General features: G+C 43.3%; 1 protein-coding gene across 1 annotated transcript in view; it reads left to right on the forward strand.

Annotated features, from left to right (window-relative positions):
- gbf1 (golgi brefeldin A resistant guanine nucleotide exchange factor 1) overlaps nucleotides 1–12500 on the forward strand; it is a 106253-nt gene that overhangs the window by 65389 nt on the left and 28364 nt on the right. The window contains exons 10-19 of the mRNA XM_084460909.1: nucleotides 592–602; nucleotides 699–834; nucleotides 2190–2401; nucleotides 3233–3331; nucleotides 4196–4390; nucleotides 5045–5237; nucleotides 5943–6083; nucleotides 6687–6775; nucleotides 7332–7534; nucleotides 8236–8359. Of these exons, the coding sequence (XP_084317035.1) occupies nucleotides 592–602; nucleotides 699–834; nucleotides 2190–2401; nucleotides 3233–3331; nucleotides 4196–4390; nucleotides 5045–5237; nucleotides 5943–6083; nucleotides 6687–6775; nucleotides 7332–7534; nucleotides 8236–8359 (1403 nt within the window). The remainder of the gene's footprint in view (nucleotides 1–591; nucleotides 603–698; nucleotides 835–2189; nucleotides 2402–3232; nucleotides 3332–4195; nucleotides 4391–5044; nucleotides 5238–5942; nucleotides 6084–6686; nucleotides 6776–7331; nucleotides 7535–8235; nucleotides 8360–12500) is intronic.

Here is a 12500-nt window from a genome sequence, read left to right on the forward strand (position 1 = left end):
GGGGTGCAGGTGTGTAACGTGGTTGTGTGTGTGTGTGTGTGTGTGTGTCAGGGCGAGGTGGTGTAGGTGTGTAACGTGGTTGTGTGTGTGTGTGTGTCAGGGCAAGGGGGTGTAGGTGTGTAACGTGGTTGTGTGTGTGTCAGGGCGAGGGGGTGTAGGTGTGTAACGTGGTTGTGTGTGTGTGTGTGTCAGGGCGAGGGGGTGTAGGTGTGTAACGTGGTTGTGTGTGTGTGTGTGTGTCAGGGCGAGGGGGTGTATGTGTGTAACGTGGTTGTGTGTGTGTGTGTGTGTCAGGGCGAGGGGGTGTAGGTGTGTAACGTGGTTGTGTGTGTGTGTGTGTCAGGGCGAGGGGGTGTAGGTGTGTAACGTGGTTGTGTGTGTGTGTGTGTGTCAGGGCGAGGGGGTGTAGGTGTGTAACGTGGTTGTGTGTGTGTGTGTGTGTCAGGGCGAGGGGGTGTAGGTGTGTAACGTGGTTGTGTGTGTGTGTGTGTGTCAGGGCGAGGGGGTGTAGGTGTGTAACGTGGTTGTGTGTGTGTGTGTGTGTCAGGGCGAGGGGGGTGTAGGTGTGTAACGTGGTTGTGTCTCTGCCAGGACGAGGGGGTGTAGGTGTGTAACGTGGTTGTGTGTGTGTGTGTGTGTGTGTGTGTGTGTGTGTGTGTGTGTGTCAGGACTCGGGCCCCCCGGTCGAGCGCGGTCAGTCGGCGTCGGTGGAGTCCATCCCCGAGGTCCTGGAGGACAGGGACGGCGCGACGGAGCAGTCGGACGCCTCGGTCCACGACATGGACTACGTCAACCCCCGGGGGGTCCGCTTCACGCAGTCCTCCCAGAGAGACGGTGAGACGCCGCCTCCCACAGCTCTCCCCGCCGCCGCGGTCTCTCCACGCGTCACATTCACGCTCCTCTCCGCTGGGCAACATATCAACTGACCAGTCGTTAAATGTATTTTATACAACGGTTAGTTGTGGTTCTTGATTCTGATTGGCTGGAAGCCGTGTTAAAATACTTAGTAACACACACCTGGGACCGCATATCATTCCATTTTCAGTATTAATGCGCCTCCCGTTTGATCCAATGCATTGTAGTTGTTGTTGTTGCTTGGCAACCCTTTTGTTAGGGGAACTATTTTGCCCGGCGGAATTGAGGGAATGATGACGTTTTGAATAAATGTTAATATTTTACATTGCTGTGTGTTTATTTTACACTAATAGCTGTAGTAACCGTTGTATAAAAGCAATAAACCACTCGAGGCCGTGTGTTATAGTGATTTTATAACAGCTAGGGGGGTTTAACTCCGCTTCGCGTCGTGCCCAACAACGCCCCCTAGCTGTTATAAAATCACTATAACACACGGCCTCTCGTGGTTTATTGCTTAATCACAACACTGGCTATTCTACTCATGAGACAGTCCCAGTCAGCTGACGTTGCTTTCTGTGTGAATAGTTTAGCTACGTACGTTGTGAGGCAAGTGTTGGTGACAAGGTCTAGCTAGCTTGTAGTAGCTAACCTTAGCTAAAGCACTTTGAGAGAACGTGCACAGTATCTCCAATTAGGGCTGCACAATTAATCGTGAATTCATCGAAATCGCGATTACGACCTCCGCGATTAACTAATCGCAAAAGGCCGCAATTAATGCGATTAATAATTTTGCTTTGAATTGAGTGTGCTAGGACTACACGGACGAATCACAGGCGCTTATGATGTCTGACCAATCACATGCGTCCCCGCTGAGTGCGCTGTGCGTAGCAATTTCACTGAGAAGACAGACAGCAGTAGGTCAAGACAAGTGTCACAAGAGTACCTGCAGCCGTGAGTAGTGACAAAATAGAACTAGGCTAGAACTAGGTTAACATCATTAACCCATTAATACAGTAACCCAAAGATTAGATTAGATTAAAAATTAAATACATCCCAAGCTAAATTTATTTTGAAAGCAGGATTAAATCCGAAAAGAAATTTATGCGGAAAAAAAATATATTTTCCGGAACTTGTGAATCAATTGATCGTAGAGAATAGAATTGCGATTCTGACATGAATGGATTTTCCCGCCACTTCCACCCAACAGTGCGTCTGAACCCGTCCGTCTCTAACCGTCCTCCCTGTCCTCTAACCGTCCTCCGTGTCCTCTCGTCCTGCAGTGTGTTTGAACCCGTCCGTCTCTAACCGTCCTCCCTGTCCCCTCGTCCTCCCAGGCGCGTCCCTCATCCCCTACGGTCTCCCCTGCCTCCGCGAGCTCTTCCGCTTCCTCATCTCGCTGACCAACCCCCACGACCGCCACAACACGGACGCCATGATGCACATGGGCCTGCAGCTGCTCACCGTGGCGCTGGAGGCGGCGCACATCGCCCCCTACCCCTCGCTGCTGGGACTGGTCAAAGACGAGCTCTGCAGACACCTCTTCCAGGTAGGGCGCACGCACACACACACACACACACACACACACACACACACACTCATACATATACACACACACACACGCACACACACACTCTCTCATACACATACACACACACACACACACACACTCATACACATACACATACACACACATACACTCATACACTCACACAAACTCATACATATACACACACACTCATACATACACACACACACTCTCATACACATACACACACACACACACACACTCTCTCATACACATACACACACACTCTCTCATACACACACACACACACTCACACTCATACACACACACACACACACACACACACACACACTCATACACATACACTCATACACTCATACACATACACTCACTCACTCACTCACTCACTCACTCAAAAAAATTCCTTATGAAGGCTATTGCTCTGCATTCCCTACCTCAAATGAGATATTAGGTCTCTGTTGAAACTTTGAGTTTTGAAATTGTAAGTTAGTGTATTCGTTTCGGTCTGTTGAATAAAAGAAAAATAGTAGTACAAGTTACTAAAGAATTGTTTGGGTTTGTGGTGTACGCCCGAGGTGATGGTGAATGAGTGAATTTTAACTAATTCAGTGGATTTCTCTGCCCCTGGTATTGAATAATTGAAGGAGGATTGTGATTCGTTTTAAAGCTGTTTTCAAAATGTTTTGAAGGCAGATTGTGGTCGGTTTTAAAGCTGTTTTTAAAGTGTTTTGAAGGAGGATTGTGGTCGGTTTTAAAGCTGTTTTCAAAGTGTTTTGAAGGAGGATTGCGATGCTTTTAAAGCTGTTTGAAGTGTTTCGGTGTGTGTTTCAGCTGCTGAGCGTGGAGCGTATGAACCTGTACGCCGCCTCGCTGCGCGCCTGCTTCTTCCTGTTCGAGAGCATGAGGGGACACCTGAAGTTCCAGCTGGAGGTGACCGCCACGCCCTGCTAACATTAACACAGCTCCACAACCAGTACTACAGTACACATTAGGGCTGCACGATTATGACAAAAGATAATAATTGCGATTATTTGCTTCAAAATGGTAATTGCGATTAATAATTGCGATTCATATTTCAAAGTAATAGCTTTAGCTCTGCACAGTTTGCATATGACCTGCTGGGCTTGAGGGACATCATCTTTTTTGTAACCCCTCAGCGGGAACGCATGTGATTGGTCAAACAGCATAAGCGCCTGTGATTTGTCCGTGTAGTCCTAGCACACTCAATTCAAAGCAAAATTATTAATCACATTAATTGCGGCCTTCTGCGATTAGTTAATCGCGGAGGTCATAATCGCGATTTCGATTAATTCACGATTAATTGTGCAGCCCTAGTACACATGCACTTTATGTACAGGATAATGTTAGTAGAATCACACACAGCTACATTTTGATTGATGCATGATGGGTATTTGGGTATTTGCGGTACAAAGTGAAGAGTTGAAGCAATAGCAAACAAACAAAATGGAGGAAAAAAAGTCATCATAAACCTAGCCTGACTCTGTATGTTGGTTTTGGGGATAAACCATGTAATTGGTTTATTACTGCCCAATCAGTGGTTACGGCTCTGAATCCCCGCCCAATCAGATTCAAACCAGACTACGAGAAACAACAACAACCTTGAAAGCGCTCTACTGAAAACAATTGTGATTGGTTTAAAGAAATACAGCCCCCGCCCCCCCCAATCCCCGAATACTAATGAGTCCAGCCAGACCTTTCTCCAACGCTGACACAGCGTAAACCAAGTGTGGAGACGGTTCCGTTAGCCGACTCTTCCCACGCCCTGTCCTCCAGATGTACCTGAAGAAGCTGATGGACATCATTAAGTCGGAGAACATGAAGATGCCGTACGAGATGAAGGAGATGGCTCTGGAGGCCCTGGTGCAGCTGTGGAGGATCCCCTGCTTCGTCACCGAGCTCTACATCAACTACGACTGTGACTTCTACTGCTCCAACCTGTTTGAAGACCTCACGAAGCTGCTCTCCAAGGTAGGGGGCAGCCGGCCTGCTGGTAGGGGGGGGGCGCTGCTGAGTAGCACAGCGGAAAGTTGATCACATGATGTGTGTTCTGAGGGATCATTGGCTTACGGCTCTCAAGCTCCTCCCATCCCCGTCGCCTAACTAGGAAGATGTTAGGTGAGGAAAAACCTTCTAGAGCGCTAGATACTTGCTCAAGTTCTGTTTGTTATTGTTTACAGTACAGTATAATAATAATAATAAATCACATTTATTAAGTGCATTTCAAGAAGCCAAATCACTGTACAAAAGAGGATAGTTAAATGTGATTTAAAAAAGAAAAAGTAAGTAAATAAGGAAAATTAAGAATAATTTAAAAAAAAATCTGACTTTAAAGAGTATATTTGATGCATGGCATTGTCTCTCAGTCCTTTGCATTGTCAGGGCACTATGTTTTTATGTTTTTAACATATTTAAGCCGAAATATCAGTATGCATTAGGTTATAAACCAGTGCATATTGATTATTAGTACCAATGTATGTATCAGTATTATTATTATTATTATTATTATATATTATTATTAATATTATTATTATTATATTATTATAATGTTTTGTGGGATTTTAAGAAAACATAATTGTCTTGACTGTATGTTAACCCTACGTTACCTTTGGTGTTGTGTTGCAGAATGCCTTCCCTGTGTCAGGCCAACTGTACACCACCCACCTCCTCTCCCTGGAGGCGCTGCTCACTGTGATCGACAGCACCGAGGCCCACTGCCAGGCCAAGGTGCTCAACAGCTCCGCCGAGCAGGACCAATCAGAAACTGTGCTGGCGGAAGGGGAGGTCTCGACCAATGAAAGCACAGACACAATTACAGGTGCAGTCTAGAGGCCTCTCCTTTAAATGTGTGGTATATCACCCTTAAGTATACACTAAGTATACACTATACACTTAAGTATACACTATACACTTTCTGTTCACACCCTTGATGAAGATGAACAAGAGAGATAACATTTAAATAAAACACATTAGTAATGAGCTTTAAACGCTAAAAAAAAAAACATTAAATTATATTCTTTAAAAATAATGCATTTACACGAACAAATTACAAAATGAAAACGTCAGTAAATTTTTTTCTGATGCTTTCAGGGAGTTCTGTCTTTCACCATGACGATGGCTGACTACAGTCATTCAAACGTGTGCTCCCTCATTTTTATACCCCAGGGGAACAGGAAACCATTTTAGGCCACTATAGTTCCCTACGTTGTATATTTATGAAGATGTGTTTTGGTTGGATTGTATTTAAAATAATAGTTAAAGATGGGAATAATTAAGACCCAGGTGTTTTGTGGAAGAAAATTATTATGAATAAAATGTTTTTTTTGAACATTATTGTGTTAGTACTCTTGGAATGTTCTGGAGTTTTGGAGCAACAAATATACCTCAGAGTTTGCATATTATATTTGATTTTTTTCTGTTCATTTTTATCAAGGGTGTGAATAAAAAAGGAGTCTACTGTACCGTTTATAGGTCCTGTAATTGTGCTTCGTGTAGTAACAGCTGATTGATCATGTGACTCTAGACACGGGCAGGACGGGGAATGTTGCCAGCGGGCAGAGGAGTCCAGAGGCCAGGAGCTCACCTGTGTGCCCCCCCACCAGCGGGCACCTGATGGCCGAGAAGATGAGACTGGGCAGACAGGACCAGGAAGAGACCGACCCAGGTGGGGTTTCTGTTGGAAACAAGCACGAATACGTTGAAGCCCACGGCGTTAGCCGACTTACTTTAGAATTTACGGGGCGGCTGTAGCTCAGTTGGTAGAGCGGGTCGTTCAGTGATCGAAGGGTCAGTGGTTCGAATCCCGGCTCCGACTGTCCACATGTCGAAGTGTCCTTGAGCAAGACACCTAACCCCAAATTGCTCCCAATGAGCAGTTTAGCACCTTGCATGGCAGCTACCGCCATTGGTGTGTGAATGTGTGTGTGAATGGGTGAATGAGAGGCCATTGTAAAGCACTTTGAGTGCCGCTAAGGTGGAAAAGCGCTATATAAGTGCAGTCCATTTACCATTTACCATTTAGAATAAGCTAGCCTAGCCAGCACTCCTTAACATTAGTTAAGCTACCGTGTTCCATGGCGACAGCTTCTCGGTGGCTAGCTAGCTAACGTTAGCGTAACTAGCCACGGTGCCAAAGTACAGCTAACGTTAGCTAGCTAGCGAATGTGATTGTAGAGCCAGGGTGATGCCGTGACCGATCCCCGTTTTAAATCCACGCCATGCTGGAGTGCGGGGAAGGGGAATGTAAAATGTCGTTTTTTTGTCTCAGCTGAGAAGAAGGCGCCGAAGAGGCCTCAACGTTTCTCCTCCGGTCTGCCCAACTCTCAAGAACTCACAGACATCAAAATCAAGAAGAAGGTAGCTTCATTTTTCAAATATTCACATCTTTATGTTCTTCGTTTACAAACACGCACCCCGAAACATGTCCGTTTTAAGCGGTTACGCTTTTAAGCTAGAGGGACTGTGCTTTAGAGCAGTGGTTCTCAACTGGTGGAGCCTCAGGACCCACGTTTTTCCTCATCATGAAGTCACGACCCAAATTTATTCCACGGCACTCAAATTTATTCCACAAAAATAGAAAAAGTCTGTGACACATAACACAACATTGGCACACGCTAAGGTTAGCCCACTTCCTGTCATGTCTCGTAAATAAATTATTGGAATTATTGAATTGAATTGAATTGTGTGTCCTGCAAAATAAAAACCCAACATTTTCTCTATAAATATATATATATATATATTTTAAAATCCCTTAAAAAGAAAAGAAAAGGGAAACCGCCCACGAGGCCGCGACCCAATCAAAACGGCTCCGCGACCCACCTTTGGGTCGCGACACACCAGTTGAGAAACGCTGCTTTCGAGGATTAGCGAGCGTACGGAGGCTAACCGCTGAGCCGAACCTCCTCCTCCCCAGCTGCTGATCACCGGCACGGAGCAGTTCAACCAGAAGCCCAAGAAGGGCATCCAGTTCCTGCAGGAGAAGGGCCTCCTCAGCAGCCCCATGGACAACAACCAGGTGGCCCAGTGGCTCCGGGAGAACCCCCGCCTGGACAAGAAGATGATCGGGGAGATCATCAGCGACCGCAAGCACATGGAGCTCCTCGACAGCTTCGTCAAGTAGGGCGGCGTCGTCATCCCTTCTCACACGGTCCACAAGCGTTTAGATTCAAACGATCAGTCGTTAGGACTAGGATCGTTTGATTTGTGATGTGTTTTATTTGAAAGGGGTTATAAAGGAAGGTGTTAGCAGTGCGTTAGCAGTGAGCTAGTAGTTGGTAGCGCGGTGTAGCTCGCCCAGGGACTGCGGGTGGAAATTAGCTGTTTTAGCTATAACCTTGTACAGTGCATCTCTCCCTATTCTATAGGGTAAATGTCTACTGTACCTTGTCCCTGTCTTAAAAATACATCAAAATCAATCACACAGAGAATCAGGTCCCTCAGCTTCCCATTACTGTACCTCCACTGTCACATTACTTTACATTAGTAATTTAGCTGATGCTTTTATCCAAAGCGACTTACAATAATTACATTTAACGTAGGAAAAGCCAATGTATACTACTCGCCAGAACTCACAAGTGCATCTCCTTTCTAAAACAAGTGACTGAGAGCATCTAGTGCTGAAGGCAAAGTGCAACAATAACAAACTGTCACATTATAAATACAGAATACTGTAAATACTCCTTTAAAAAATGAGCGTTAGGTTTGACAAGGCCCTCGAAATAACGGATACTCCGCCACCTGGATGTTGAGGGGATGTATTTCTGTGGAGGTAGGGTGTCAGATATTTACCCTGTGGTGGTCCTCGTCCCTGTGTCCAGTACGTTCGGCTTCCAGGGGCTGCGTATCGACGAGGCCCTGCGTCTGTATCTGGAGGCCTTCCGCCTGCCCGGAGAGGCCCCGGTCATCCAGAGGCTCCTGGAGACCTTCACCGACAACTGGCATGTAAGTCAGCTGCTGTCAGAGGTCAGCTGGATCCTGGCCGGCGCACACACACACACACACACACACTGGCTGGCACACACACACACACACACACAAACACACTGGCTGGCACACACACACACACACACACACACAGGCTGGCAAACACACACACACACACAGGCTGGCACACACACACACACACACACACACACAGGCTGGCACACACACACAGGCTGGCAGACACACACACACACACACACAGGCTGGCACACACACACACACACAGGCATACAATCACCCTCCTTCCATTACAGCAGATCATACAGTATACATACACGCATAGACACACAATCACACACACACACACACACACACACACACCCACACACACACACTTCTTCCATTACCACACAGCGAGGCAGTCCCAGCCAACCAACTGGTCCTATCACCAAGTAATTACAGCCAGTGGAATGGCCGCCTAGATCAGTGAAGCACATTAGTTACCGGGGCAATTAGGGCAGGGGGAACATGTTCAAGGGGAAGTGTGACATCAGCGTCACGGGGCGCGAGGGCATTTAGACGGACCGGGCAGCTAGGCGCTCGTCCTTGTGACCTGGAAAGTATTCCTAGTAATGGCCTTAACTCTGGTTACACACACACACACATTTTCCATTCGATAGAGCCTTTCGATGGAATTTGTCAGACTGTCAACGACTCGGTCCAAGCAAACCGCCGGGGCGTCGGCGGGAAACGACGACAATCTGCGTTAATAGTCGAACGCTAGCAAGTCAAAAACCTTTTCAAAATGTCCGAATTAACTTTGGGATCTTCTTGTTCGGCGGTGGGATTATTATTAACATATCTCGACCGTTCTGCCCTAAAGAAATAGCTGCTTACTGTAGCTAGCTACCGCTGCTAACGTTAATGAACTTGAGCGTTAGCGTCAAGGCAAACCGGATGTTGAGATGGACCAAAGTGGTGTTATTGTTTTGAATATGAACATCGTCGTCGACGGGGATAATCAACAGTATTGATGATAGTCAACATTCTATTAGTGATGGTCAACATTCTATTGGGAATAGTCAACATTCTATTGGTGACGGTCAACATTCTATTAGTGATGGTCAACATTCTATTGGTCACAATCAACATTCTATTGGGAATAGTCAACATTCTGTTGGTGATAGTCAACATTCTGTTGGTGATAGTCAACATTCTATTGGTGATAGTCAACATTCTATTGGTGATAGTCAACATTCTATTGGGAAAAGTCAACATTCTATTAGTGATAGTTAACATTCTAATGGTTATGGTTAACATTATATTGGGGATTGTCAACATTCTTTTGGTTATATTCAACATTCTATTGATAATAATCAACATTCTATTGGTAACGATCAACATTCTACTGGTAACGATCAACATTCTTTTGGTGATTGTCAACATTCTGTTGGTGATAATCAACATTCTGTTGGTGATAGTCAACATTCTGTTGGTGATAGTCAACATTCTGTTGGTGATAGTCAACATTCTGTTGGTGATAGTCAACATTCTGTTGGTGATAGTCAACATTCTGTTGGTGATAGTCAACATTCTGTTGGTAATAGTCAACATTCTGTTGGTAAAAGTCAACATTCTGTTGGTAAAAGTCAACATTCTGTTGGTAAAAGTCAACATTCTGTTGGTAATAGTCAACATTCTGTTGGTAATAGTCAACATTCTGTTGGTAATAGTCAACATTCTGTTGGTGATGGTCAACATTCTGTTGGTGATAGTCAACATTCTGTTGGTAATAGTCAACATTCTGTTGGTGATAGTCAACATTCTGTTGGTAATAGTCAACATTCTGTTGGTAATAGTCAACATTCTATTGGTGATAGTCAACATTCTGTTGGTGATAGTCAACATTCTGTTGGTGATAGTCAACATTCTATTGGTGATAGTCAACATTCTATTGGTGATAGTCAACATTCTATTGGTGATAGTCAACATTCTGTTGGTAATAGTCAACATTCTATTGGGAATAATCAACATTCTATTGGTGATGGTCAACATTCTATTGGTGATAGTCAACATTCTATTAGTGATGGTCAACATTCTATTGGTCACAATCAACATTCTATTGGTCACAATCAACATTCTATTGGTGATGGTCAACATTCTATTGGTGATAGTCAACATTCTATTGGTGATAGTCAACATTCTATTGGGAATAATCAACATTCTATTACTGATGGTCAACATTCTATTGGTCACAATCAACATTCTATTGGTGATAGTCAACATTCTATTGGTGATAGTCAACATTCTATTGGTGATAGTCAACATTCTATTGGGAATAATCAACATTCTATTACTGATGGTCAACATTCTATTGGTCACAATCAACATTCTATTGGTGATAGTCAACATTCTATTGGTGATAGTCAACATTCTGTTGGTAATAGTCAACATTCTATTGGGAATAATCAACATTCTATTGGTGATGGTCAACATTCTATTGGTGATAGTCAACATTCTATTGGTGATAGTCAACATTCTATTGGTGATAGTCAACATTCTATTGGTGATAGTCAACATTCTGTTGGTGATAGTCAACATTCTATTGGGAATAGTCAACATTCTATTGGTGATAGTTAACATTCTATTGGTGATAGTCAACATTCTATTGGTGATAGTCAACATTCTATTGGGAATAGTCAACATTCTATTGGTGATAGTTAACATTCTAATGGTTATGGTTAACATTCTATTGGGGCTTGTCAACATTCTATTGGTGATAGTCAACATTCTATTGATGATAATCAACATCTATTGGTAACGATCAACATTCTACTGGTAACGATCAACATTCTGTTGGTGATAGTCAACATTCTGTTGGTGATAGTCAACATTCTACTGGTAACGATCAACATTCTGTTGGTGATAGTCAACATTCTATTGGGAATAGTCAACATTCTATTGGTGATAGTCAACATTCTGTTGGTGATAGTCAACATTCTAATGGGAATAGTCAACATTCTATTGGTGATAGTCAACATTCTATTGGGAATAGTCAACATTCTATTGGTGATAGTCAACATTCTATTGGGAATAGTCAACATTCTATTGGTGATAGTCAACATTCTATTGGTGATAGTCAACATTCTGTTGGTGATAGTCAACATTCTGTTGGTAATAGTCAACATTCTGTTGGTGATAGTCAACATTCTGTTGGTGATAATCAACATTCTGTTGGTGATAATCAACATTCTGTTGGTGATAGTCAACATTCTGTTGGTAATAGTCAACATTCTGTTGGTAATAGTCAACATTCTGTTGGTAATAGTCAACATTCTGCTGGTGATAGTCAACATTCTATTGGGAATAATCAACATTCTATTACTGATGGTCAACATTCTATTGGTCACAATCAACATTCTATTGGTGATAGTCAACATTCTATTGGTGATAGTCAACATTCTATTGGTGATAGTCAACATTCTATTGGGAATAATCAACATTCTATTACTGATGGTCAACATTCTATTGGTCACAATCAACATTCTATTGGTGATAGTCAACATTCTATTGGTGATAGTCAACATTCTGTTGGTAATAGTCAACATTCTATTGGGAATAATCAACATTCTATTGGTGATGGTCAACATTCTATTGGTGATAGTCAACATTCTATTGGTGATAGTCAACATTCTATTGGTGATAGTCAACATTCTATTGGTGATAGTCAACATTCTGTTGGTGATAGTCAACATTCTATTGGGAATAGTCAACATTCTATTGGTGATAGTTAACATTCTATTGGTGATAGTCAACATTCTATTGGTGATAGTCAACATTCTATTGGGAATAGTCAACATTCTATTGGTGATAGTTAACATTCTAATGGTTATGGTTAACATTCTATTGGGGCTTGTCAACATTCTATTGGTGATAGTCAACATTCTATTGATGATAATCAACATCTATTGGTAACGATCAACATTCTACTGGTAACGATCAACATTCTGTTGGTGATAGTCAACATTCTGTTGGTGATAGTCAACATTCTACTGGTAACGATCAACATTCTGTTGGTGATAGTCAACATTCTATTGGGAATAGTCAACATTCTATTGGTGATAGTCAACATTCTGTTGGTGATAGTCAACATTCTAAT

This window comes from Borostomias antarcticus, assembly GCF_949987555.1.
Source record: "Borostomias antarcticus genome assembly, chromosome: 34".
Taxonomy (NCBI): Eukaryota; Metazoa; Chordata; class Actinopteri; order Stomiiformes; family Stomiidae; genus Borostomias; species Borostomias antarcticus.